We start from the raw sequence: 26,160 nt of genomic DNA, 5'->3' as shown, positions 1-26,160 counted from the left end.
GTAGATTTAGTCAGGTGTAGGTAAAGTCAGGTGTAAGTAAAGGCAGGTGTAGGTAAAGTCAGGTGTAAGTAAAGTCAGGTGTAGGTAAAGTCAGGTGTTAGTAAAGTCAGGTGTAGTTAAAGCAAGATGTCTGTAAAATAAAGAATCAGTAGTAAGGTTTAAGTAGTCACATGTCAGTAAAGTCAGGTGTCTGTAAAGCCAGGTGTTCGTAAAGTCAGGTGTTTGCAAAGTCAGGTGTCTGTAAAGTCAGATGTTAGTAAATCAGTTGTCAGTTATATCATGTATCAGTAAAGTCAGATTTCAGATGTAGGTCAAGTCATGTCTTGGTAAAGCAAAAGGTTGGTTAAATGAGCTTTCGCTCTACATTCAGACTGGTATTATATTATCCTTAACTTTCTTTGCTTCTCTTCCAGATGAACAGAAGAGATCGGAATCAGAAAGCAGTGGTAAAGAGAATCCCTCGGACACCAGCACCACCTTCCAGAAGGTTCCACTCTCGTCCCCAAGGGATGAACCGTTGCAAACATCTGAAAATAAACCACTAACCCCCGTGTTAGAAAATCAAACAAGCTCTGAACAAAATGACAGTAGTGATAGTTCACAGGTCAGAAAAGATGATAGCAACACATCTTCTGATGAAAGTCAACATCAACAAAAGTCATCGTCTGAAGAAAGCAAAGTACAGCAAAGGTCATCAGATAACAGTGAAGGTCAACAGAGGTCATCAGATGACAGTGAAGGTCGACAGAGGTCATCAGATGACAGTGAGGGTCAACAGAGGTCATCAGATGACAGTGAAGGTCAACAGAGGTCATCAGATGATACTGAAGGTCAACAAAGGTCATCAGCAGATGAAGATAAAAGTCAGCTGAAATCCTCACAAGAAGAGAGTACTGGGCAGGATACCTCGGCCACAGAGGATTACAGCAGAGAGGACGAACACAACACAAAGTCAGACTACACAACCTCTGAGGAAGCACAGCTGACGAAATCAACAACAGATAACACCTACACATCTCAAACAACACAGGACAAATCGGGGACCTACTCAAGCTCCGCTACACAGGACAAATCAGGGACCTACTCTAGCTCTGCTACACAGGATGTCTCCCCACGCGACAACTCAGACAGCACCAATGTTGACACGTACACTATGACCTACGACAGTTCTGCCACCAACCAGCCAACAGATAATACCACCTCTGATCCCCAAAATTTAAGCACAGAGAAGTCAAGCTCAGCAGAGGACAAAACGACCACCAATTATACTGACGACAGTAAGGTGCAGCAACCAAGACGTGATTCTTTAGAACGTGATGATGTAGACGGTCCTCGACGTGTCAACAAGGATATTGATACAATAGAGTATTGAGCTACACTGGTGTGTGGTGTTATTGGATCAGTAGTTTAACAAGCTTTATGTCATATCAGTGTACTTGCTGTAGTACTAGAATACAAGAAATGGTTACCTTGGTAACTTGTACCGAGCCACATGGCCTGTTAATGTATATCTTGTCTATGTTTATCAGATTTATCATTGGGTCAGGGGTAAATTTTCAAAAAGGTTAAAATAAGTGATTGATCATCCTATCTATATTTCATTCAGTTCTTCATTATAAGGTTTGATGATATCATTTTTCAATAAGTATTGGCAAGGTATGATAATTCTTGAAAAGGAAATTGAACTATAGTTGGTTTCTTTAAACTCTCTAATAGGTTTTGATCGGACACACAAATATTTGTTTAAACAATGAAAATGACAATTGTTTTATTCTCATGAATAATAAGTGTAGAGATTTTTTATTTTTTTTACAAACCCCACATATATCATGATGCTTTTAGGCCCATGTGAGCCAAGTGCTTGATATTTATATTCTAGATATATGAACCATAGAACAAACTTGTAATCAAAGATCTACAGAACAAATCAGTTTTAAAGACCTCCCTTATTTTTGTGTTGTTGCTGTCCAAACAAATGTATAACATTGCTATCATTTGCTAAGCAAGATGGGACAGTTTGTGAGGGGAGATAACTCTAATTTAGACATAAAGTAATTTTCTGCAACATGTACTATTACACATTGGAAAGTGTGTTTGATAATGAAATGTACATCTATTGCAGTATTTACTGAACAGTATTTCATCATTATCATGTCTGTGATTTTTGTTTTATTTTAATCACTTGTTTTTCTAGACATTTTTAGATTTTGTTAATATAAAGTGTAACCTGTTATTCATTTGTTTTTATCACATGAAGTGATTAAGATTGTTTTACAATTTGTCATGGAAGTGGAATATATATTAGTTTTGAAAAGTGTAAAAAGTAGGTTTTAGATAAATAATTATTTTTCTATGACACTGTTAACTTAAATCTAGCTTAATACATTAGGTTGTGTGGTATGGGACGGAGTTTGATCATGGATCTATAACAAAGACTTGTTTTCATTAGTACACTTTGAAATTGATTGCTTAGTGAAGTCTTTCATTTACTTCTGTCCTGTAATTAAGTAATTTTTTGACAGAAATAATAGAATGATTTGTGTGTAAATATTCAAGTTAGTGGAGTTTTACAAGAAACCTGACTTTCATTTACCCTAAATGTATATACAAACCTTTCACTGCAGATGGATTTCATTAAATGCATTACAAACATCTCGCTGCTGTTGTTATTTGTTTCATAATGATGATATGGGTACATATCTTGTTCATGGAGATTTGTAATCCAATAAGTGGAACTTTCTGGAGATGTACTTAGAATACGAGATTAATCTAGAACCATACATTGTGGAAATATGTAACTTGTCTCTCAGAATAGTAACAACACCTGTACATAACATTCTGTGATTTTATGGTGTGCATGGTCAATTCATTTACGTATTAGTTGAAAAGTAAAGTAGTGGAATTTCAGTAGCAATTTAGCATTTTTTTTTTCTGATTGTACTGATAGAGCATGTGAGGAAAGACTGAAATTTGCGAATAGAAACAGCAACAGAAATATCCATTGTTCTCTGAATAACTATATAATCATGAGATATATTTCAACTGGAGATTAGTTCTCATCTAATTTTCTGAACTGGCCAGAGACCTATATATCTAGTATATACATGTAAGTCTCTAAACCATCAAGACCCGACGTTCTAGAGAGGCTGAATACAGTAACAGATGAAACAACACTAAATATTACATCAGGTTATGTATTTTCTCAAGTGCATATTTTCTAATTTTATACATATAAATTAATTCACAGACATATACAGTACATAACACATGTACACATCTACACATGAATTACAAAACCTTTAAAATGACAACAGAATCAGTAACAGTAGCTGACAGTACCGTATTTATCCAGCATTAAGCCCATACCTGGTAATAAGCCCACCCATATCAGTAGCAGTTCAGCAGAAATGCCAACAAACAATATTTCTTTGTCCTGTGATAATGCCAACCCCAAATTTGATTGGAGATAATGTGATGACCCCCTTGACTTATTGCAGATTAGATACAGTAATATCACATGTCACATCTCACTTACTAGTCCGTAAACGATAGCAGTTCATGTTTTTCTTAAATAACATGCATATTTCATCACTTGTTGTATTAGTATTCAAATTAATTTTGATTTTTCTGAAAGTCCTTTTTCAAAATATCTTGATATTTTCTATCTGGAAACAAATTGTGATGTAATCAGTAACACATACATGTAGCTCACCTTCCAAACATTATAGAATTTGTATAATATTGAAAATCCATCATGCATCAAAATATTGTGTATATTTTAAAGCTAAATAAATGTTTCCAGTATTTGTAACTTCTTCATATTTTAGGCTGCCACATTGTGCTATACACTATCAAATTCTGTTTGAATCCCTTCATCTAAGTATTATAACTTAATATTTTACAACAACCACTAGAGTCATTAATACATGTACCAGACTGATCTTCCTTCTAGCCCCAACGTTACTCCGCACTAATACCCGGTCAGCAGGTTGAACTTTCATATCTTAATAATAAGCATGTTTGTGTTAAGCCAGAAAAAACTTTCCTTTACTGTAAGGTTTTTAAATTACAGATAAACATAGATTTGGTTTTCTAATTGTGCCCAGTATACTAGAATTTTAACATTGTAATTGATCTATATCTATAGAGTCAAACTTCCCACTTCACAGTAAATCATAACAGTATACCTGTGTATTACATATCTGACCTGGGGAACTATTAGAAATCTCTAAGAAAATTTCACGTACCGAACACATCCCAGGATTTGTTTCACATATCCAAAGTGTTTATATCTTAACGATATCATTTGCACAGTTGTGTTTTTTAATGTAAACAGGTTAAATTATTTACAAAACTATTTACCTTGGTCTTTACAACAAGAATGACCTGAAAGTCGAAACATACAAGCTACTTACCAAAAACATTTCTAACCACTAGTACAGCTGTATGTATTAAAGCACTGATTGAATATAAATGTAAAACATTTCCTTGAGAACCACATTTACAAATCAGTAATAACTATTATGTAAGAAATTCTATTATAAAGAGATATGAGAAATAGAGTTTATTAATTATTTTGAAACAATTTGTCAGATTTCCTCGACATTTACAGTAAACATCACTTTTTAAAGTGAGAAAACAAGATTCAAAATATCAACAACTCTACAACTAAATGGTGACAATGCGACACGCAAAAAAATGACCAAAACTGTACAAACAATCAAATCTTCATCTGATGAAATTCTGTATAGCATACATATATGTCCAGTACGCTGTCGCACAAGGTCAAAGGTGGTGTTAATGTATTGAATCGAGTGTGTCCTTTATGAACAGGTCTGGTCCTTCTGTGATACACGTAGATATCGGTAGGGTTTCAGTTTTTGCGGTACTCAATTCTCTCCACTTTGACATCATTGTTCATGTATTTGTACACATAAGCTACTACCGTTGATTGTTGTATATCCAAGATCACAAATGATGGTACTGGATTGCTGCAAACCAAAAGCACAAAACCATTACCTACTTAAATATATATTTATATAAAATATGAAGATAATGTTTTGTAGAAATTCCTATAAATACACTTTTACTGAAAACACTTATGGCATCATTCCATTTTGTAATATCCTTTTCTTTAGAATTTTAAACAAAATACTGTGTTAATGTTGTTTGTAAAATACTTAGTTGTTTTACTATTTATAACAGACTTGTTAATCACTTGGTGTTTACTACAATTCAATCTTGTAATGAATAAAGAGACTCATTGCAGTTTTAATAATAACATATGAAGTGAAATTTCAGTAAATCAGAAAAAAACACTCCAATTGAACCTATGTGTATCCTCTACTAGGAACCATTATGTACAGGATGTATACTACAAGTATGTATTAAAATGGCAGAAGATATGAAATAGCCTGGTCTTGTGCAAAAACACTCTGACAAGACATTCTGCAATTTACTTACCAATTCCTACACGTACAAAACTTACTTGTTACAACATATACATCTAGTAAGATTGATGGTAACTCAAATTCCTGTTTATCTCTCCAAACAAAAGGCTTCCCTTGTCAAATAAGTGTCTATGATTGTTGACTAATTCAATGAGTACACAACTTATAAATGAGAAATGTTATTTCACCCTTGAGGATAGAGTACCTTTCTGTAGGATGGTATGCTCCTGTGGCTGAGCCAGGGTTTATGTAGAATTTGTTTTCATGCTCAAATGCTTCAAACTTGTGAGTGTGACCAGAGATGAGGATATCAACATCGAGTTGTCGCTGAACCATTGATAGGCTCTCTGTATCACCCCAGGGCACCACCTGGTGGCCGTGACATAAACCAATACGGAATTGTCCTACTGTTACAACCTTCTGCTCTGGATAATTAAGATTCTGGAACATAAAAAAAATCAATCAAGACATTGAAACTTTCAGAAAATGTGTGCAACTAATGACAATATCAGTTATTACCTATATGTCTGACAAAGTCTCAATATGTTTTACATACTTGCCAACTCTCACTAATTAGGATGGGGACTCCAAATTTTGAACCCTAAAATTGAGCATTTTCAACAAGGGAATTTGCTAAACTATTCCTATATGGATTTTTTTTTAAGATCAGATTTTTTCACCTGAGAGAACAGCTAAAACAATGTCATTTACCAGTGTTATTTCCCCCCCCCCCCCCCCCCTAGGTTGTACATACACACATGATACTTATGCATTTGATTCTGAGCATGCATAATCTCCCCCATGGAAATTTCAAAAAGTTGACGAGTATGGACTTTCAGTATATCAACATGGAAATCTTACAAAGCAAAGCATTTTGTTTCTCTCTACCTGACACATTGACAACAAAAAATATCTCAATGATTTCATTTTGCTTATCAACCTGGTACCTGGAGGAGTCTGAGGTTTTTTTTTTTTTTAAATCTCCTTGTGAAAATGTTAAATATTTATATCATAAATGAAATTTTTCGTTCTAAAGTGACTAACAAAGATTGACTTGACTCACCATCAATCTGATTAAAATCATATGTTACATGGCTTCGTTAACTTCGTAATACGCCTGAACATCTGAGTGTGCCGCGGTCAGGGTCACGTTCAGGTGACCGTTATATTAATAAATACTCATTAAATTTTGACCAATCAGAGACACTCTTTCAAAAGGACGCTCAGAGTTGTAACAAATATGGCGGACATTGATGAGAATGATGCGAAAGTTCTGAAATTATTTGAGATTGATCATCTGAAACCCGAACAGAAAAAGATATTCAAAGCTTTATTAGAGAAGAAAGACTGTATGGTGGTGTTGCCTACGCAATTATTACCCAATGGGTACGTTTTCCTTGGCATCGTAGAAACGTCAGTTCCCGCCATATTTGTTTTGGAAAACTAATCTGTTCGATACCCCTCGCTATTTATTTATCAACCATGATATTCCGATTCGCTGGCAAACTTTTGCCAGCGCGCCTCTGATTGGCTCATCTAAAGGTCACTTGAACGTGACCCTGACCGCGGCACATTCAGATGTTCAGGCGGAGCCATGGAACAGATGATTTTAATCAGATTGACTCACCATAAATCACTAAATCTAAACATCTTTATAAATTTGTGCAGATAAAAACAATAACATACATCATCAAAATCACCCCTCACAACATGAACATCGCTGGCTAGTGTCTTGAGATAGTCAAATGACTCCTTTGTACAAAGATTCCCTGTACACAAGATGTGCTGTATCTTTCCAGGGACAAGTAATTTCTTGAACCTTGACGGCAGCATGTGACATCGGTGAGGAAGGTGAAGATCTCCGAGTACTAACACCAACTGAAATCCAGAGTAAACAGTTTCAGTAACATGCATGTACAGAAATAAAAACATTCCAATAAAATACAGGTTATTGCAATTCTCTCTGGTTCCATATTATTCTTTGTTTCCTTTACTAAATAAACAGTTCAGTTCAGCTTGCCCTTGATGATCACCATTGATCAGGCTTAGTTTATATTACCCGGCAGTTGGTTGAGCATCCATCTAAGAGTTAGAAAGTAATATGTAGTTTTAATATATATCCCACAAGCTTTATAAATTTTTACATCTAAAAAATAAATGACTTTTTCATGCTACCTTTTGAAATGGACTGCATTTTCTTTCTAATAATTGAGTAAAAATGTGGGCTATGTAGTTCATTTTTTCCTTGTTTGCACATACATATGAGTGCCACATACATGCAAAAAAATATCAAAAACAATCATCTAAACTTGTATCACTTAAATCAATTCAGAATCAATCTTAATATAACATCAGGTGCAATATCAGTCACTTTTGTGAAGCACAGTGCTATCACCATAGGAAATGAGACCTGGGTATTTATATCAGTATACATGTACTGCTTTATTAAACAAGTTGTTTCAATGTTTTCCTCCTGACAATTTGCCAGGGCATGCTATATTTTTACGAAATACTCCATTTTTATTCCTGCAGGACATCCCCGAGTGTTGGACTGTTGGTAGTATGCAGGAAATTGTGGTACAAATCCTTGCTTGACGCATTTAATGTGGTTTCTGTGAGTGTGAGTAACTCTTGTAATAATTACAATGTACCACAGTCACATTTCTCAAAGAAGCATGCACAGTACAATGCAGCTGTACAAAGCATATGGACATTATTCCATACATGGACAGTATATCAAATATGTCCATATGTGTAGTTGATTTTGTGCAGCTTCGTCAAATTACAATATTTCAGGAGGTTCTTATATATATATATTTAACTTAAATATATTCATCAGTAAACCAGTATGATAAGAATACGCTACCATAACAAAATACATTGCAATATGTAACTGACAGTTGACTGATATAAAATCCTCAGTTCTCGATCCAATAAGAAAGTGATGAATGTTTAAATGCCATAGAATTACAAAGATAAGAGCTTATGTTTATTCATGGAACAAAATAAGTTATTTATAACGATTTTTATAATTTGACGGTAGATGTGCGAAATTTGGTCAATTACGTAAATTAGGCAAATTTTGAGGGGTCATTCAATAGAAATTAGAAGAGGGTGAAAGGTGATAGATCTTTTGGATTTTAAATAGGCCAATATATATGACAAGTGCACCCTCCAAAATGATCACTGATTTCTGAAAACTTATTTGCTTTAAATCAAGTCCTGGTTGACAGACAATCTTTATCGAAAATATCAAGAAGACCAAAAATCATAATTTACACATGCAATATTCAGGTCCAGTACACTGAGCCGATTGAGCTATATAGCTGTAAAGACCTATACTAGCTCTATTGACCTATCTGAAATAAGTATTTGGAGCTATTTTCATGTTATTTTCTTTTTTAAGGAAAACGAAACAAAGTCGCTTTTAAAAGAAGATTATATCATTAGGTTGATAACAAAAGACATTAAATATAAGCATTCTTTTTAAAAAAAAAAAACAATGTAAAAAAAATCGAAAATTAACATTGATGGAAAATGAAAATAAACATCTAATGTATGTTTTTTGTATAGTCAACATTACCATACACCTTATTGTTTCATGCGACTTTATTTTAATTTAATGAAAATCGAAATCTGAGAAAATATAGCTCAATACAGCTATAATTTATAGGTGAATATAGCTATATAGGTCTTTATAGCTATATAGCTCAATCGGCAGAATGTACTGGACCTGATATTCACAGAATGACACACCCCCATGATAGACACAAACAGGAAATTATTAGGACAACTACGAAGTAAAGCTATTTACGCAGTAAACGATTATTTCTCAATACGTTTTAGAAATCACTTTAAAATATTACTTGAAACGCTGAGTTAATTAACAACAAATATTCATAAACATTAAATTTTACCATCTTGCCAGTTCATGTGATCAATTTCCGGAAATAACACACAGAACTACTTCCGTTGACAAATCTGATACGTACGCTCTCATTGGCTGAAATGTGTAATCTTGACCAATAGAATTTATCGTCTCGTTGTAACTTCGGTTAATAGAGGACTATGGCGGTCTGCTTGAAATCAGTCATTCTGATCTGGCTCATTATTTCTGTTCAGATTTAACATTTGTAGGGAAATATCTCAAATACATTAACGTGAATGAGATCTCATCTGACTATGAGTCCATCATGAAGTGCATCATCCCAGGCGTTCACATCAAAGGTGCAGAAACATACCTAGGTTACTTGCACGTCTAACTAATCAGTAATCGTGGGAAAAATGTAAACAAAGCTGACTAGGGCCACTTTCGTTTATTGCGATCCAAATGGTTGAACCAGAGTTGTTCGTTTTTGAAACAAGGTCGGACCTAGTAATCTGATGCTGGTTTCAGGCAAGCATTGCAAGGCCTGCACAAATATTTCCAGATCCGCCAGGATTTATACCCCAAAATGTTACATTTAAAAACAGATAAACCGGTATAATCTTGGCGGATTTATGCGTATAAACTAGCTGCAATAACATAGAGGAGACCGGGTATTAATATTAGGACTACACATAAACGAGCAGGCCCCAGTTACAAATGGTTGAAATTAAAACGAAACTTTCCATCAGTAGGCACATGAACTCGGCCAACTGTGATTTGTTGTCCCGGACAGTAACAAGTCTCCCAATGCCCTGGAATTGAAGTGTACAGGTTAAGAACTCTCCCAATGCACTGGAAGTTTACAGGTGAAGTACTCTCCCAATGCCCTGGAAGTGTACAGGTGAAGTACTCCCCCAATGCTCTGGAAGTGTACAGGTGAAGTACTCTCCCAATGCCCTGGAAGTGTACCGATGAAGTACTTTCCAAATGCCCTGGAAGTGTACAGGTGAAGTACTTTCCCAATGCCCTGGAAGTGTACCGATGAAGTACTCTCCCAATGCCCTGGAAGTGTACAGGTGAAGTACTCTCCCAATGTCCTGGAAGTGTACCGATGAAGTACTTTACAAATGCCCTGGAAGTGTACAGGTGAAGTACTTTCCCAATGCCCTGGAAGTGTACAGGTGAAGTGGGGCCGGATGATACTCCTGCCCTATAACCATGGACAGGGATAGCAATCTAATCTCTTTCCTTGCTATAACATAAGAGACCACTGTCAGCTATTTTTAATGGGATATGATTATACCGACTGAATCGGCTCTTGTCAAGAATATCTTGCCATGTTAATATTACTATATGTTGAAGTAGACCAGGAGACTAGGTACCTCAATTGGTTAGAAGATGAACAATTAATCATTAGTTTTGTTTTCAGAACATCATCTCTGGATAGTTATTACCTAGCTATTTTGTTTTCTTCTGTAACAGGAGAAAGAGAAATGCAACGGCCAGATTGGGGTTCGAACCTGGGACCCTCAGAACACTTTTTATAACATTTAATCATTATAAATGGCAATCATATTGTCATCTGTTCAAACTTCAAATCTCATTGCTTAAATATTTATATAATACAAATTTGAAATGTTTGCTTAGGGGTCATTTGATTTATTCTTTTGAATATATGTCATCATTTTCCCAAGATATAAAATCAACTTATCATGCAGTAATGTGTACAATGTAAAATGTTTTGTGTTTTGATCTTCCAAAATATGACATGAGTGCAGGTATTAATGTCAATGTAAACATAATATGCATAGAAATGTACACGAAACTAACATATGAGTATTCCTAACAATTTTGTTTCAATTCATATTTGCATTCTGTTTGCTGAAAATTTCAGTTGTCATCCTGTTAAGATATTACCTGTATTATTTCTTTTGCAGTCTTTGGACGAGCCATCCATTCTTTGTCAAAAATTGGAGATGAGCTGTACTTTGAACCTTTAGAACATGGGGTTAGTATGAAATATAACAAACAATATAACCAATCAGTCAGACATCCAAGGCAAGAAGCTATTAGGCCAGCATCGATATATACAGGCCTTTTTATGGCCGATTATGGGCCAGTTCCCCTCTCCAACTTCAGCATTTCCCCCCTTTTTCAGCTTTATTTTCACCCCTGCAGGTAGGGGATTGGGAAAAGAGTGCACCTGCTGTTACTCCCTGCATGTATTGTAGGAGGCGACTAATGTTTGGACCCCCTGCAAAATTGGAGATTTGCTTTTGGGTCCTCTATTTGGGGACACAAAAGCGACCAAAATAAATCTGCTGCACCCATTGCAATATTTGGGATCTTTATCTTTCATTCTACTTCTAACTACCTTTTATTTCCTAGCCCCTTGCTTGACAATACCTCACTTTTGGCTTGACTGTTGAGCATTCGCCATGGTGAGGAAGGCAATGGGTTCTGTCCCCAGGCCGGGACATACCAAAGTCCTTAAAAGTGGTAGTTGTTATTCCTTGCTTAACGTTCAGCATTAAGGGGAGTTGCAACAACTGGTTCACCCGTTGTCAGTATAATGTGACAGGGCACATTGCTGTGCTTGGTGCCTTCGGATTGGCACTTCAGTGAGACAGCACTATAAAGTCGGTATCAGATTCGCGCTATCACAAGGAGGCAAGCAAACCAACATACCCTGTCTCCTGCATACACACACTACACACATGGAGGCAAGTCCTTAACTGACCTTAGCTGTTAATAGGACGTTAAACAAAATTAAACCAAACCAGACCAGCTTTATTTTCCCTGTTTCAGTTAAATATTCCCCCATTAATACAAATGTACTACCACACGATGATCTGTCTTGGTTCTATTTGATTCTTATTGACCATCAGTTCGACAACTGAGTGATTCTTATTGTGTTCATATTGTCATTGTATTTAACGTTATATACAGTATACAATATCATAACAGGCACATAAACACTTTTTTCTAATGCATATGCGGTGGTCGATTCGAAGCCACCCTCCCCGCCAGCGGGTCATGCACATACAGATCTAGAGCATATTTTCGGTAACTAACTTTCTATTCCAGCATTGATCCATTTGTCAGGGCTAGTAAAAAAATCAGCATTTACCATGAAGATAAAGGTTGTGATTGTATTTTTTTTTTCAAAATCTACCAGTATAGACTCCTACAGCCAATCTCTAAATAAGAACTTGTAAACCCAGACAAGACAAGATATTGTTCCAGTGACAGTAATTAAGACATACTTTATTTTGTAAGTTAGACCCAATACACTGTATGCTAAAAATTGTGACTTAGTGTATGAAATGATAATTTGGATAATTTTGATAAAATAATCTTGTTACTAGTAATGGCAGAGGACAACCTGGTTTCATTTGATACAACATTTTCTTATACTGTTTAAGTATTACGTATATTTGGACAAAAAAAATATGTTTGGAAATTGACATGTTTACAGTTTATTTGTCATTTTGATGACAAGCTCGTTAGGAGATTAAAACTTGTAAAGTAAATAAAATTTAGTTTGATAAATATAAAAATTCTTACACCTTAGATTGATTTCTTTGATTGACAGCTGGCTTTGCGGACAGTGAACTCTTCTAGATCAGCTTATGCATGTTTCCTGTTTTCTCCGTCATTCTTCCAAGACTATGACGATGGTATTTCTGATATTTCATCCCAGAACAGTGATGAGGATGCTCTAAGGTGTAAAATCGGTATGAAGGTGAGAAATAATAGTGTTTTAAAGAAGGAAAAATATACAAGCGTGCATTACATCAGTATGATTTGGACACTTTTTAAATTGATTCGTTTTCAATTTTTTTGTATATATACAGTTTTTGTTAATAATTTGTGTAAAATCTGCATTAAAGCATTTGTTGATTTTTCATTTTATATGCTACGTTTAAATTAAATTCTGATTTTCTTTATAGTCCTGTCTTACTGTGTTCAAATCAATGGCAACCATTGAAAAGACAGTTGAGCGATGTAAGATCAAGATGAACATGCAAGAAGCACGATTAATATTCCAACTTCATTGTAAACACGGTATGTTATGTTTATTATCGTAACATTATTGTAAACATGGTACGCTATGTTTATTATTGTAACATTATTGTAAACATGGTATGTTATGTTTATTATTGTAACATTATTGTAAACATGATAACTTATGTTTATTATCATAACATTATTGTAAACATGGTATGTTATGTTTATTATCGTAACATTATTGTAAACATGGTAACTTATGTTTTTTATCGTAACATTATTGTAAACATGGTACGTTATGTTTATTATCGTAACATTATTGTAAACATGGTATGTTATGTTTATTATCGTAACATTATTGTAAACATGGTACGCTATGTTTATTATCGTAACATTATTGTAAACATGGTACGCTATGTTTATTATCGTAACATTATTGTAAACATGGTATGTTATGTTTATTATCGTAACATTATTGTAAACATGGTATGTTATGTTTATTATCGTAACATTATTGTAAACATGGTACGCTATGTTTATTATCGTAACATTATTGTAAACATGGTACGCTATGTTTATTATCGTAACATTATTGTAAACATGGTATGTTATGTTTATTATCGTAACATTATTGTAAACATGGTATGTTATGTTTATTATCGTAACATTATTGTAAACATGGTATGTTATGTTTATTATCGTAACATTATTGTAAACATGGTATGTTATGTTTATTATCGTAACATTATTGTAAACATGGTATGTTATGTTTATTATCGTAACATTATTGTAAACATGGTACGCTATGTTTATTATCTTAACATTATTGTCAACATGGTATGTTTGTTTATTATCGTAACATTATTGTAAACATGGTACGATATGGTTTTTATCGTAACATTAATGTAAACATGGTACGCTATGTTTATTATCGTAACATTATTGTCAACATGGTATGTTTGTTTATTATCGTGATTAGGGCCCCGTATTGGAGATACGGGTGCCCTATAGTAATCACTCTGTCTGTCTGTCTGTCCGTCCACAAATTTTGTTCCTGGCTGATAACTTTGGTATTTATTGATCCTTGTACATGAAACTTGGTCAAGATGTTCAGTTCACAAAAATACACATTGAGGTAAAAAGTCAAAGGTCAAGGTCATTAGGTTCAAAGGTCAAGGTCAAATTTTGCATCTTTTCACTGATGAACATTTTGTTATGACATGATGAAGCAAAGTTGCTCAGAATTAAACAAGGAGTCAACTGACCAAAGGTCAAGGTCACTCGGTCAAAGGTGAAGGTTAAATTTTGTGATGACATTATGCAGCAATGTTGGTCAGAATTAAACAAGAAGTCAATTGACCAAAGGTCAAGGTCACTGGGTCAAAGGTCACGGACAAATTTTGTATCTTTTCCCAAAGAACATTTTGTTATGACTTTATGAAGCAAAGTTGGTCGGAAATTAACAAAGAGACAACTGACCTAAGGTCAAGATCACTCAGTCAAAGGTCAAGGTAAAATTTAGTATTTTTTTGCTGGTGAACATTTCATTATGACACTTTGGAGCAATGTTTGTGGGAATTAAACAAGGAGTCATTTGACCAAAGGGCAAGGTCACTGGGTCAAAGGTCAAGGTCAAATTTTGTATCTTTTCACTGATGAACATTTTGTTATGACATTATGAAGCAAAAGTTGGTCTGAATTTAAAAAGGAGTCAACTGACTTAAGGTCAAGGTCATTTTATGTTATTATGTAGCAAACTTGTTCAGAACTTAACACAGAGTCAACTGACCTTAGGTCCAGGTTACAGGGTCCAAAGGGTCAAGGTCAAGTTTTGTATTTTTCACTGATGAACATTTTGTTATGACATTATGAAGCAAAGTTGGTCGGAATGAAAGAATAATTCAACTGACCAAAGATCAGGGTCACTGGGTTAATGGTCAATATCATTTGGGTCCAAAGGTCAAAGACAAAGTGGATCTCTGACTTTGACCCTGGCTCTTGATGGAGGAGGTATATAAGGTGAAATAAAACAAATCAAAGCTAACAAATGAGTATTGCACCGGTATTTACATTTCTGTTAGCCCAGCAAATATGGAGGTGGAAGGAAACAACNCTAGTGTTCTAGTTTATCGTAAACACAGTATCTTACAGTAAACATGTAATGTTTATTGTCATAACTTCATAGTAAAAAAGTAATTGCAGTTAAGAGAAGTTTAGTTTGTGCAATGGCAGGTAAACCTTTTAACTCTTTAAAACAATTAATAGAAAAACGTCTGTAGGATCATTATCTAATGATTAATAAAACAGCTTTAATCTATGTTGGTGATTTACAGACATATTTAGGACCAAAAGTGTATCACATAGTAGATAACATTTGAGAATAATTTGATATTCTAATTATTACAGGTATTGTTAAGACCCATAACCTAGCCTTTATAGAGTGTGAGACTCTCCAGGCTGTGTTTTCCAAAGACATGTGCATCAACAAGCTCACTGCCCATCCTAAGTATGCAGACTACATTGGAATACTTACAAGTTCTTCATCATACAAAACTTTATGCCTTACCTATATTTTTTTTTTTTTTTTTTAGCTTAAACATTATACCATTGTTTATAAGTATCACAGTATTTTGGAAACATGTATCTTAATAGTTAAACTGGTGTAAAGTTTATAGAACCTAAAACAAGCTGAACATAATTATTAACATTATAAATGATCAGCTCCTTATCATTGTATGGTTGATAGCATAAAGAAATAATTGCAATCAAATCCAAATTGTTTTTTATCTGGAAAATCATATTTTTTGTTGTAGATTGTTATCAGAAGCTGTTTTGAATTTCCAAAGTAATCAGGAGGAGATAACTCTTATTGCGTCTCCAGAAAGAATAAGCCTAAAGAACTATGTAGATGAGGAACCAGGTAAATATAAGTAAAAACATGATTTATACATTATAGCATACTGTTATTGTATGGGTGTGAGGGAAATAGAACTTTTATTTTCCCCTGGGACATTAACTAAGCCGAGGGAAATAGTTAATGTCAAAGGGGACAATAAAAGTGCGATTTCCCGAAATACCCATAAAATAACTGTTTTATTATACTGACAACAAAATTATCCTGACCGGTTGCTTTGTCTGGGTCTTGGAAACGCTTCCTGACTTTATCGTATTGTATGCAATGGAAGTAGAGATGTTCCGAAGGAACATGACAAACACAATGTTTAATCAGAATGAACGAAGAAAAAATTCTGCAAAAAGGATTAGGGGCGTTAAGGGACATTTCCGGCCTCATTGGGGATTTAGGATTAGTGGTTATAGTCGTAATCTGAAATAAATGAAGTACAAATTTGAATTTCAAATTCATTTGACATCTGGTTTGAGAGATATGGCATTACGAAGAGAGACATAAACACACATTTTCATGATAAAACATGTTAATATCGTCTGTTGTGTGCCATTTTAAAGGAAATTAACTAAATTTTTTAAACCACATGCTCCGCATACAACCAAACAAATAAATATATGACATTTTTAAAAATTGTTATACCAGTGTTCATTTGTTAAAACGACTGTTTGTTTGTCACATGCGGAGGCTTTCATTTCTGCATGTTAACCGTCCAAAAACACCATATTTTGGCTGTTTCTGTAAGCAACGCAGTTCGTTGCTATGGTGGAGCATCTACGCATGCGCAAGCAATGAAAAAAAAAATACTCAAAGAAAGATAGCCCCAATTAACCAATCTGATGTTTATAACAGAATTTGGAAAATAATTTTAAGTTGAAATTTTCATTTTTTATGAGGCCTAAAATGACCCATAATGTTAAATAGCTCTAATGACCATTTACCTGATAAATAGATACTTGAAAGAGGTTATTTTGAATAGCATTTCTATTTTCTACTTTTATATAGTTTAAAAAAAAAAAGTATGATAATTAGATCTCCTATTTTTGCTCCTTATATTCCTTATAACATTCACCAGAACATACAGAAGTCATTCTAGATATAAAAACTAATTAGAAAATAGATGTAAAAAATAAGGAAGTCAAAGAGAGATGGTAAGAGGTAGTCATATCTGAACAACGTGTAATTCTTTTCTAAGTGACTGTCAATAATAAGCTTGAAAGTTTTGATTTTTCCTATCAGTATTCTATTCTGGTGTTGTAGATCCAAACAAGGTAATGCACACTATGTTGAACCTTGACCCCAGTGAGTTTGATAGCTGTCAGGTGGGCGTGGACACTGAAATCACTTTCTGTCTGAAAGAGCTACGAGTAAGTATACACATCAGTAGATTGTCAGACCTGTTTGACAGCTGATAGAGTGAGGTGGATACACTTACCAGTAGGGTTGCCCATAAATGACTGAAACATATATCACTGATGAGCCATCAGGTTGATGCAGATATACATATCAATCAAGTGGTGTGTCCCTGTTAAACATTGGTGTAGACACAAACATTTGCTTGGTCAAAAGGAGTGTGTGAGTGAATACCTGAAATAGCTTGTCTCAAATTGCCAAATATTTTGTCTGAAACCATTCTGTCAACTTAGCATTGTTAAATAGTTTGTCTCGCACACAAGTATACTGTAGATCTAATGTAAAGTTGGCTGTCTCCAAGTTTATATTATCAAACAGTAGGTCTCTAACACTACCAAACTGCTTCATTGTCCAAATGCCTACTGTATATTTACTCTGTCAAACATCATTCATATGTTGTTAATTTTCTAGGCTATCTTATCATTTGGAGAAGCCACCGGAATGCCAATCTCTATACAGTTCGAGACTTCTGGAAGGTAAGGTTATTATTGGGTCATTGTAAAACATAGTTTTGTTAGACATATCCAAAGAAGACTTGCTATAGATCTTGATACAGAAAAACAATTGCTATCACATAGATGTAGATAAGGAAACGTCAATACTTTGACCTTAAGTACTTAGATGTAGTTAAGGAGAAGCAAATACTTTTATATGTAGATCTAGGTGAAGGTTGGAAATTACTTTGGTCTTAATTACATTCCAGCATCTAAAACCCCTAACAGAAACAGTAACATGTTTGTGTAACATATGGTAGAAATACAAACATTAAACTTGAATCCTAAGAAGACCAACACTTATCTGCTATAAGTACAATGTACATGTAAATTGGAATATCAAATTTTTGAATAAAATGGTGAAAAAAATGTATGTTTGATATTCACTGTCATTGATCACAAATTTTAGCTGACTGTTTAGCTTTAAATGGGTACTGTAAGGACTAATTATTGGCCCATTGTCTGTATAATGTGGAGTGTCATGACACTGTGTCCAGGTCATGACGTTTCAGTGAGATGCCACTTGAATGCGACCCTTGAGTGGCCCTATCACCTGAAGACAGCATCTTCATATGACCTTAGCTGTAGTGAGGATGTAAAACCTTAAACAAATCAACTGGCACGAAGAGCATGTCAGCTTGAGGAATGACAAAGTGGATTTTCCTTGAACAATATTTCAGAACCATACTGATAGGGCCTAGACCTGTGATATTTGGTATGTAGTTTACTGTGCTATATGTCTATCAATTTCTTCATCTACAGACCTTAAACCATTGGTAAACTTTGTGTGAGGCAATACCTTTCAAGATTACTGTATACTGGGAAATTTTAGCCGCAGTTTAACTTTCGCCTTTTTACACCCTCCCCATGAGTCCCCAATGAGGTCAAATTTATCAGGACAGCAAATATTTGTACACAAAATACAATATAAAGTTATTACATGTGAAAGGCGCAATTAACATTAGGCGGACATGGATTTTATTGGCAAAGGGCGAATATTTTATTGGGCAGACGTTTCCTGGTATAAAGTAGTAGCATTAGTGTGTCACTTTGTTAGAAGTTGTTTCCTCATACTGTGTGTGTGTCGTGTGTATGGGATGTTTGTTATAATGTATGATCGTTACAGGCCGGTGGTGCTGTGTATAGACGTGTCGTGTGTATGTGATGTTTGTTATAATGTATGATCGTTACAGGCCGGTGGTGCTGTGTATAGACAGTGACAGTGCATTTGAAGCCAACTTTGTCCTGGCGACGTTAGCCGACCAGCAGCCATCTCAGTCTGGAGGCGCCTCACAGCACGCTCCTTCTTCTAGAACTGTGCCAAAGAAACAGAGGAGGTATTAATTATACCTAAGTCCTAGTAAAATACATGTACAGCTTTAGTGTTTGATGATAAGATTTCTTGCATTCCTGAGTGATATTAAGGACTTTCCAGCAACTTCTGAACTGGAAGTAAGCTCATCTCATCCTATACCACTTCTTGAATTCATTCTGATTAAAAAAAAACTTATAAGAAACTTTTAGCATGATCATTGCAAAGTAATGTATAAATGGGATACGAGAGCTGATATACAAAATAAAATTCTCCTGTTTCTAAGATCTCCTCACAACAGTTAAAGAGCAAGAGGATTCAGAATGTCTTTTTTCTAGAAGGAAAGCTTTGTCTTTTTTTTCAGCAAAGCAAAACCTAGTGGCCGAGTATCCTCCATGAGTCAAAGAGGACAATCTGTCAGTGCAAATGGAGACAGTAATGCAAATGAGGTCTCCGGCAAGAATGACCGACAGAGGCAGAGGTAGGGTACTCGGGCTATAGTGATATTATATACAAGGACAGAGGTAGGGCAGACATTCTGTAGGTAGTGATATTATATACAAACAAACAGAGGCAGAGGAAGGTAGTGACATTATTATATGTGTAGGATATGCAAGTGAAAAAAAGATAGCTATTCCATCGGATTGATTTAATATTATGAATCACTTTTACTAAAAATGTTTTACAGATTTTTTATGAGAGAAGTGAAAAATATGGCCATAATTTAGAAGGAAAATATGGTCATAATTTAGAAGGAAAATTGACCCGTTATTGGTCATAAAATAGCTTGTATAATGTCTTGTGAAATTTTATGGAAAGTGGAAAAGGCACCAGTAGATTACTGGATAAATTGTTTTACTAGCTACATCTCCATGTATGCTGAAACTAATTTCTCTTAAGGTATTTTCTTGTTTGATATTTCCTAATTTTCCCCATGATTAAGTGGAACAGAGGAACATACTAATTCAAAATATCTCTATTTCTTATATATGGAATATTTCTGAGGAATTTTCATGCCTTAACACAAAATAACATAAAAAGAACGGTAAAAATACCCAATTATGATGCTTTGCTCATAGGCACACATTAAGTGTGTTCTAAATGTTACACAAATCATGCATTTATTTTTTATTTTTTACAGGACAGAAAAACAGAATAGGAGTGAGCGTCTTGAGATGGCCTATGTTGAACTGATGGATGGGGATTTTGATGATGAAATGATAAACGATGAAACTGATATGACTTTAAAATCACATAAACAATGGCATAGTGAGTCAGCTGACCAACATTCAGGAGGAAAAGGTGTTGAAAGTCCTGTGCCTTGCACATCTAGGATAACAATTCCCGTTCAAATATCCAAGGGCTCTCAGGAGAGTGTGGGCAGTCCAGTTATACCTAATCAGTCCACAGCTAAGGTACGGTAAAGAGAAAGGACAGCCTAGTGATACCTAATCAGTCCACAGCTAGGGTATGGTAAAGAGAAATGACAGCCTAGTTATCCCTAATCAGTCCACAGCTAAGGTACGGTAAAGAGAAAGGACAGCCTAGTGATACCTAATCAGTCCACAGCTAGGGTATGGTAAAGAGAAATGACAGCCTAGTTATACCTAATTAGTCCACAGCTAAGGTATGGTAAAGAGAAATGACAGCCTTGTTATACCTAATCAGTCCACAGCTAAGGTATGGTAAAGAGAAATGACAGCCTAGTTATCCCTAATCAGTCCACAGCTAAGGTATGGTAAAGAGAAATGACAGCCTAGTTATCCCTAATCAGTCCACAGCTAAGGTACGGTAAAGAGAAATGAAAGCCTAGTTATACCTAATCAGTCCACAGCTAGGGTACGGTAAAGAGAAATGACAGCCTAGTTATACCCAATCAGTCCACGGCTAAGGTATGGTAATGAGAGGCGACAGTCCAGTTATACCTAATCAGTCCACAGCTAAGCTACGGTAATGAGAGGTGACAGTCCAGTTATACCTAATAAGTCCACGGCTAAGGTATGGTAATGAGAGGCGACAGTCCAGTTATACCTAATCAGTCCACAGCTAAGGTACGGTAATGAGAGGTGACAGTCCAGTTATACCTAATCAGTCCACGGCTAAGGTATGGTAATGAGAGGCGACAGTCCAGTTATACCTAATCAGTCCACAGCTAGGGTATGGTAAAGAGAAATGACAGCCTAGTTATACCTAATTAGTCCACAGCTAAGGTACGGCAAAGAGAAATGACAGCCCAGTTATACCCAATCAGTCCAAGGCTAAGGTACGGTAAAGAGAAATGACAGTCCAGATATACCCAATCAGTCCACGGCTAAGGTACGGTAAAGAGAAATGACAGTCCAGTTATACCCAATCAGTCCACGGCTAAGGTAGTAAAGAGAAATGACAGTCCAGTTATACCCAATCAGTCCATGGCTAAGGTACGGTAAAGAGAAATGACAGTCCAGATATACCCAATCAGTCCACGGCTAAGGTACGGTAAAGAGAAATGACAGCCTATAGTTATACCTAATTAGTCCACAGCCAAGGAATGGTAAAGAGAAATGACAGCCTAGTTATACCTAATCAGTCCACGGCTAAGGTATGGTAAAGAGAAATGACAGTCCAGATATAACCAATCAGTCCACGGCTAAGGTACGGTAAAGAGAAATGACAGTCCAGTTATACCCAATCAGTCCATGGCTAAGGTACGGTAAAAAGAAATAACAGCCTAGTTATACCTAATTAGTCCACGGCTTAGGTATGATGATGAAACAGGACAGTCCAGTAATACCCAAACAGTCCATGGCTAAGGTATGGTAAAGAGAAATGACAGTCCAGATATACCTAATCAGTCCACGGCTAAGGTATGGTAAAGAGAAATGAAAGCCTAGTTATACCTAATCAGTCCACGGCTAAGGTACGGTAAAGAGAAATGACTGCCTAGTTATACCTAATCAGTCCACGGCTTAGGTATGATGATGAAACAGGACAGTCCAGTAATATCCAAACAGTCCATGGCTAAGGTATGGTAAAGAGAAATGACAGACTAGTTATACCTTATCAGTCCACAACTAAGGTACGGTAAAGAGAAACGACAGCCTAGTTATACCTAATCAGTCCACGGCTAAGGGACGGTAAAGAGAAATGACAGCCTAGTTATACCCAATCAGTCCACGGCTAAGGTATGGTAAAGAGAAATGACAGCCTAGTTATACCAAATCAGTCCACGGCTAAGGTATGGTAAAGAGAAATGACAGACTAGTTATACCTTATCAGTCCACAACTAAGGTACGGTAAAGAGAAACGACAGCCTAGTTATACCTAATCAGTCCACGGCTTAGGTATGATGATGAAACAGGACAGTCCTGTAATACCCAAACAGTCCATGGCTAAGGAATGGTAAGGAGAAATGACAGCCTATTTATAACCAATGAGTCTAAGGCCAAGGTACAACCATCAGTTTACAACAAGTGTATTGGTGTGGACAGTGGAGTTCCATCATCACTAGACAATATCTCATGGTCAGGGATATATTTTGTATGGTAACTAGACATTGTGTGGGGTATGGGATATGTATTGTATCATTAGTAGACAATCTGTTGTGCAAGGGTCATTAGGTCTATCATGGTGAGGGACATGCATAATTACCAGATGTGTGACGGTTGGGGACATGTATAATTACCAGATGTGTAACGGTTGGGGACATGTATAATTTGTGACACTGTGTCAGTACCGTAGGGGATATATTGTTTTGCATTACTTCTTTAACCTTGTTGAAATTGTCTATTTTAGGTTTTTGATACAAGTGCACCGAATATTACCGTTAATGAAGATGAAGAGGAAGATGAGGAAGATGATCTTGTGCCTGGTACACCGCCCAGGAAAAAGGTATAGCATCCGGTGTATACAGTGCTGCTATGCTTTAATTATACAAGCATGTGTTTAGTCCTAAAAATTCTCAATCTGATGGTGTATGATTTGGATGATAGCCATAACTTGCAAAACCAGGAAAACACAAGCAATATTATCTGGTATTTTGTAGCTTTTTAGACTCAGTCCTAAAAAAAATTGTCCTCAACTTTTTGAAAATTTCTAACTTATACCTGAAATATCACCTTCTCGATTAATTAAAACTCTGCATTTGACCAAACATAGATGATTATGATGGTTCTATGATGGTACTATGATGGTACTATGATGGTATTATGATGGTATTATGTTGGTACTATGTTGGTACTATGATGGTATTATGATGGTATTATGTTGGTACTATGATGGTACTATGATGGTATTATGATGGTACTATGATGGTACTATGATGATGTGACTGCTGGAGACCAAATAGCTGAATTAATTGGAGTATCTTCTACAGATCACAGGTCTCAGGTTGAGTTCCTGTCTGGGCCTGTTGCATTTTCCCTCTCCTGTTACAGATTAGATAATACTGACTATGAGCAGATACCCTCTATGTAGAGTATATTTAGCTTACCTGCCCAAAGGGCAAGTGAGCTTATGCCATGGTGCGTCGTCCGTTGTCCGTCCATCTGTCCGGTGTCAACTTTTTACTTAAACAACTTCTTTTTAGTAACCAAAAGGCCTAGGATGATGATATTTGGCCAGTAGCATCCTGGAATCAAAGGCTACCAAGTTTGTTCAAATAAATAACCTTCATCCATTTTCAAGGTCACAGGGGTCAAATATGTTAAAATCTTTGAACGACTTCTTCTGAAGAACCAAGAGGCCTAGGGCGATGATATTTTGTCAGTGACATGCTGGGATGAAGAGCTACCAAGTTTGTTTAAACAAATGACCGTCACCCATTTTCAAGGTCACATGGGTCAAATATGTTAAAATCTTTGAACGACTTCTTCTGAATAACCAAAAGGGAAAGCATAATGCTATTTGGCCAGTAACATGCTGGGATGAAGAGCTACCAAGTTTGTTCAAATGAATGACCGTCATCTATTTTCAAGGTCACAGGGTCAATTATGTGAAATATCTTTAAACGACTTCTTCTGAATAACAAAGAGGCCTAGGGTGATGATATTTGGCCTTTAGCATGCTGGAATGAAGGGCTACCAAGTTTGTTCAAATAAATGACCTTCATCCATTTTCAAGGTCACAGGGGTCAAATATGTTTAAAACCTTTAAAACTACTTCTTCTCAATAACCAAGAGGCTGAGGGTTATAATATTTGGCCTGTAGCATGCTGGGATGAAGCGCTATCAAGGTTGTTAAAATGAATGACCTTGACGGTCATTCAAGGTCACAGAGGTCAAATATGTTTAAAACCTTTAAACAACATCTTTTCAATAACCAAAAATTCCTAGGATGATGCTGTTTGGCCAGTAGCATGCTAGGATGAAGGACTACCAAGCTTATTCAAACGAATGACCTCGACATATATTAAAGGTCACAGGGGTCAAATATGTTTAAAACCTTTAAATAACCTCTTCTCAATAAGCAAAAGGCTAAGGGTGATGATATTTGGCCATTAATATGCTGGTATTAAGGACTACCAGTTTTTTTCAAATGAATGACCTTCACCCATATGCAAGGTCACAGTGGTCAATATATGTTTAAATCTTTAAATGACTTGTTCTGTATAACCAAAAGGTCCAGGGTAATGATATTTTGCCAGAAGCATGCTTGGTTGGACGACTATAAACTCTGTTCAACCTTATGTTCTTGTTCGAAATTCAAGGTCACAGGCGTCATATGTTTAAATCTTTTAATAGGTTCTTATGAGTCAAACACTGATATTCTGCCTGAAGCTGTATTTTAGTCCACTTTAAAGATTATTTGTGAGATTAATACCAGGTGAGCGATTCAGGCCCATTGGGCCTCTTGTTACACTGTATACAGTTACTGATGTCTGGTAACACACTTCCCTTTAACATTGGTTTTTGTTTGTTTACAGTTCCGGTCCCTGTTTTTCGGTAGTTCCCAAGCAAGCACACAGTCTCAATCTGTTCTCCAGACCAGTGCGGTTCTGGCAGAAGACACTGACGACGATGACTGACATGTGTGTGGATGTCTTAGACTGGCATCAATATTGATATAATTTTAATAAGCTGGGTTGTATTGGTGCATACAAAATCTAATTGAAGCAAAATCTGGGATGCTAACCAATATATTTTAACTTTGAAAGGCCGCAAATATATGTTTAGACATACTGTATGGATTTCAGTGGCGATCAGAATGAAGAAAAGTGTCTTAATATAAAGACTACCACATTGCACTGTTGTTAACCCGTTTCATGAAGCTGATGTACAGAAGCAGACGGTGGAGTAGGTACAGACATGTACAACATATTCCCAGAGGAATAGCTCAAAATATTTCTTAAAAGACTCATTAAATGATATAATTCAAAAGAAAATGATGAATGTCATACCAAGTGCTACATAAAATGTATGTTATATTGAGATCATGTCTGCTATTATAAGTTGAATATTAATGTATGTTTTTACTGAAATGTCATTGTTATTTATTATTATTTGTCCTAGTATCCATTTTCTCAAAACGGAATGGGTTATCTTGTATTGAAGATTATTTGTTGAAAAAAAAAAGAATAAACATTTTTGTCAAAAAAGATGATTTTGTTTTTAAGATGAAAGATTTTAGATTTTTGTAAATTTTGTGAGACAGTGCAAGTTGTGTGCATGGGACTCATTCTAAATATTGACACCCAACATGAATCCTTCTTTTGTAATTCAACATTACTT

At 35.6% G+C, this 26,160-nt stretch overlaps 3 protein-coding genes across 6 annotated transcripts in view; 2 read left to right on the top strand and 1 right to left on the bottom strand.

Moving 5' to 3' along the window:
- LOC110445849 (dentin sialophosphoprotein-like) overlaps positions 1-2,654 on the top strand; it is a 47,975-nt gene extending 45,321 nt beyond the window's left edge. For all 4 annotated transcript variants that reach the window (XM_021490669.1, XM_021490668.1, XM_021490666.1 and 1 more), the window contains exon 9: positions 414-2,654. In XM_021490669.1, coding sequence (XP_021346344.1) covers positions 414-1,372 — 959 coding nt within the window. In that variant the 3' untranslated portion in view covers positions 1,373-2,654. The remainder of the gene's footprint in view (positions 1-413) is intronic.
- Positions 2,655-3,178: 524 nt separating this feature from the next.
- Positions 3,179-9,434, bottom strand: LOC110445850 (vacuolar protein sorting-associated protein 29). The gene is made up of 4 exons (XM_021490670.1): positions 9,368-9,434; positions 7,137-7,328; positions 5,656-5,891; positions 3,179-4,991 (listed from the first exon to the last, which is right to left on the bottom strand). The coding sequence occupies exons 1-4, from the start codon at positions 9,368-9,370 to the stop codon at positions 4,874-4,876; spliced, it is 549 nt and encodes a 182-aa protein (XP_021346345.1). The 5' UTR covers positions 9,371-9,434; the 3' UTR covers positions 3,179-4,873.
- Positions 9,435-9,513: 79 nt separating this feature from the next.
- Positions 9,514-25,993, top strand: LOC110445848 (cell cycle checkpoint control protein RAD9A-like). Its single transcript, XM_021490664.1, has 13 exons — positions 9,514-9,677; positions 11,256-11,326; positions 12,914-13,063; positions 13,272-13,386; positions 15,736-15,835; positions 16,143-16,249; positions 17,495-17,601; positions 18,059-18,123; positions 19,335-19,478; positions 19,818-19,934; positions 20,595-20,868; positions 23,228-23,323; positions 25,356-25,993. Exons 1-13 carry the CDS (start codon positions 9,644-9,646, stop codon positions 25,455-25,457), a joined length of 1,482 nt encoding a protein of 493 aa, XP_021346339.1. The 5' UTR covers positions 9,514-9,643; the 3' UTR covers positions 25,458-25,993.
- The last annotated feature ends 167 nt before the right edge of the window (positions 25,994-26,160 follow it).

The sequence above is a fragment of the Mizuhopecten yessoensis genome, unplaced genomic scaffold (genome assembly GCF_002113885.1).
Source record: "Mizuhopecten yessoensis strain PY_sf001 unplaced genomic scaffold, ASM211388v2 scaffold2383, whole genome shotgun sequence".
NCBI classification, from domain to species: domain Eukaryota; kingdom Metazoa; phylum Mollusca; class Bivalvia; order Pectinida; family Pectinidae; genus Mizuhopecten; species Mizuhopecten yessoensis.
The sequence above is the reverse complement of the archived record's forward strand: the minus strand, read 5'-3'. Positions and strand labels throughout refer to the sequence as shown.

Bases quoted from the DNA above. Each gene is read 5' to 3' on its own strand.
- LOC110445850 (XM_021490670.1), bottom strand. The intron at 5,892-7,136 runs GTATGTTATTGT...TTTATGTTCCAG, and splicing joins TGAGGGGTGATTTTGATGAT to AATCTTAATTATCCAGAGCA. The intron at 4,992-5,655 runs GTACTCTATCCT...TTTGGTTTGCAG, and splicing joins GCATACCATCCTACAGAAAG to CAATCCAGTACCATCATTTG.
- LOC110445848 (XM_021490664.1), top strand. From the start codon at position 9,644: ATGAAGTGCATCATCCCAGGCGTTCACATCAAAG. The intron at 18,124-19,334 runs GTAAGGTTATTA...TGATCGTTACAG, and splicing joins CAGTTCGAGACTTCTGGAAG to GCCGGTGGTGCTGTGTATAG. The intron at 20,869-23,227 runs GTACGGTAAAGA...TGTCTATTTTAG, and splicing joins CTAATCAGTCCACAGCTAAG to GTTTTTGATACAAGTGCACC.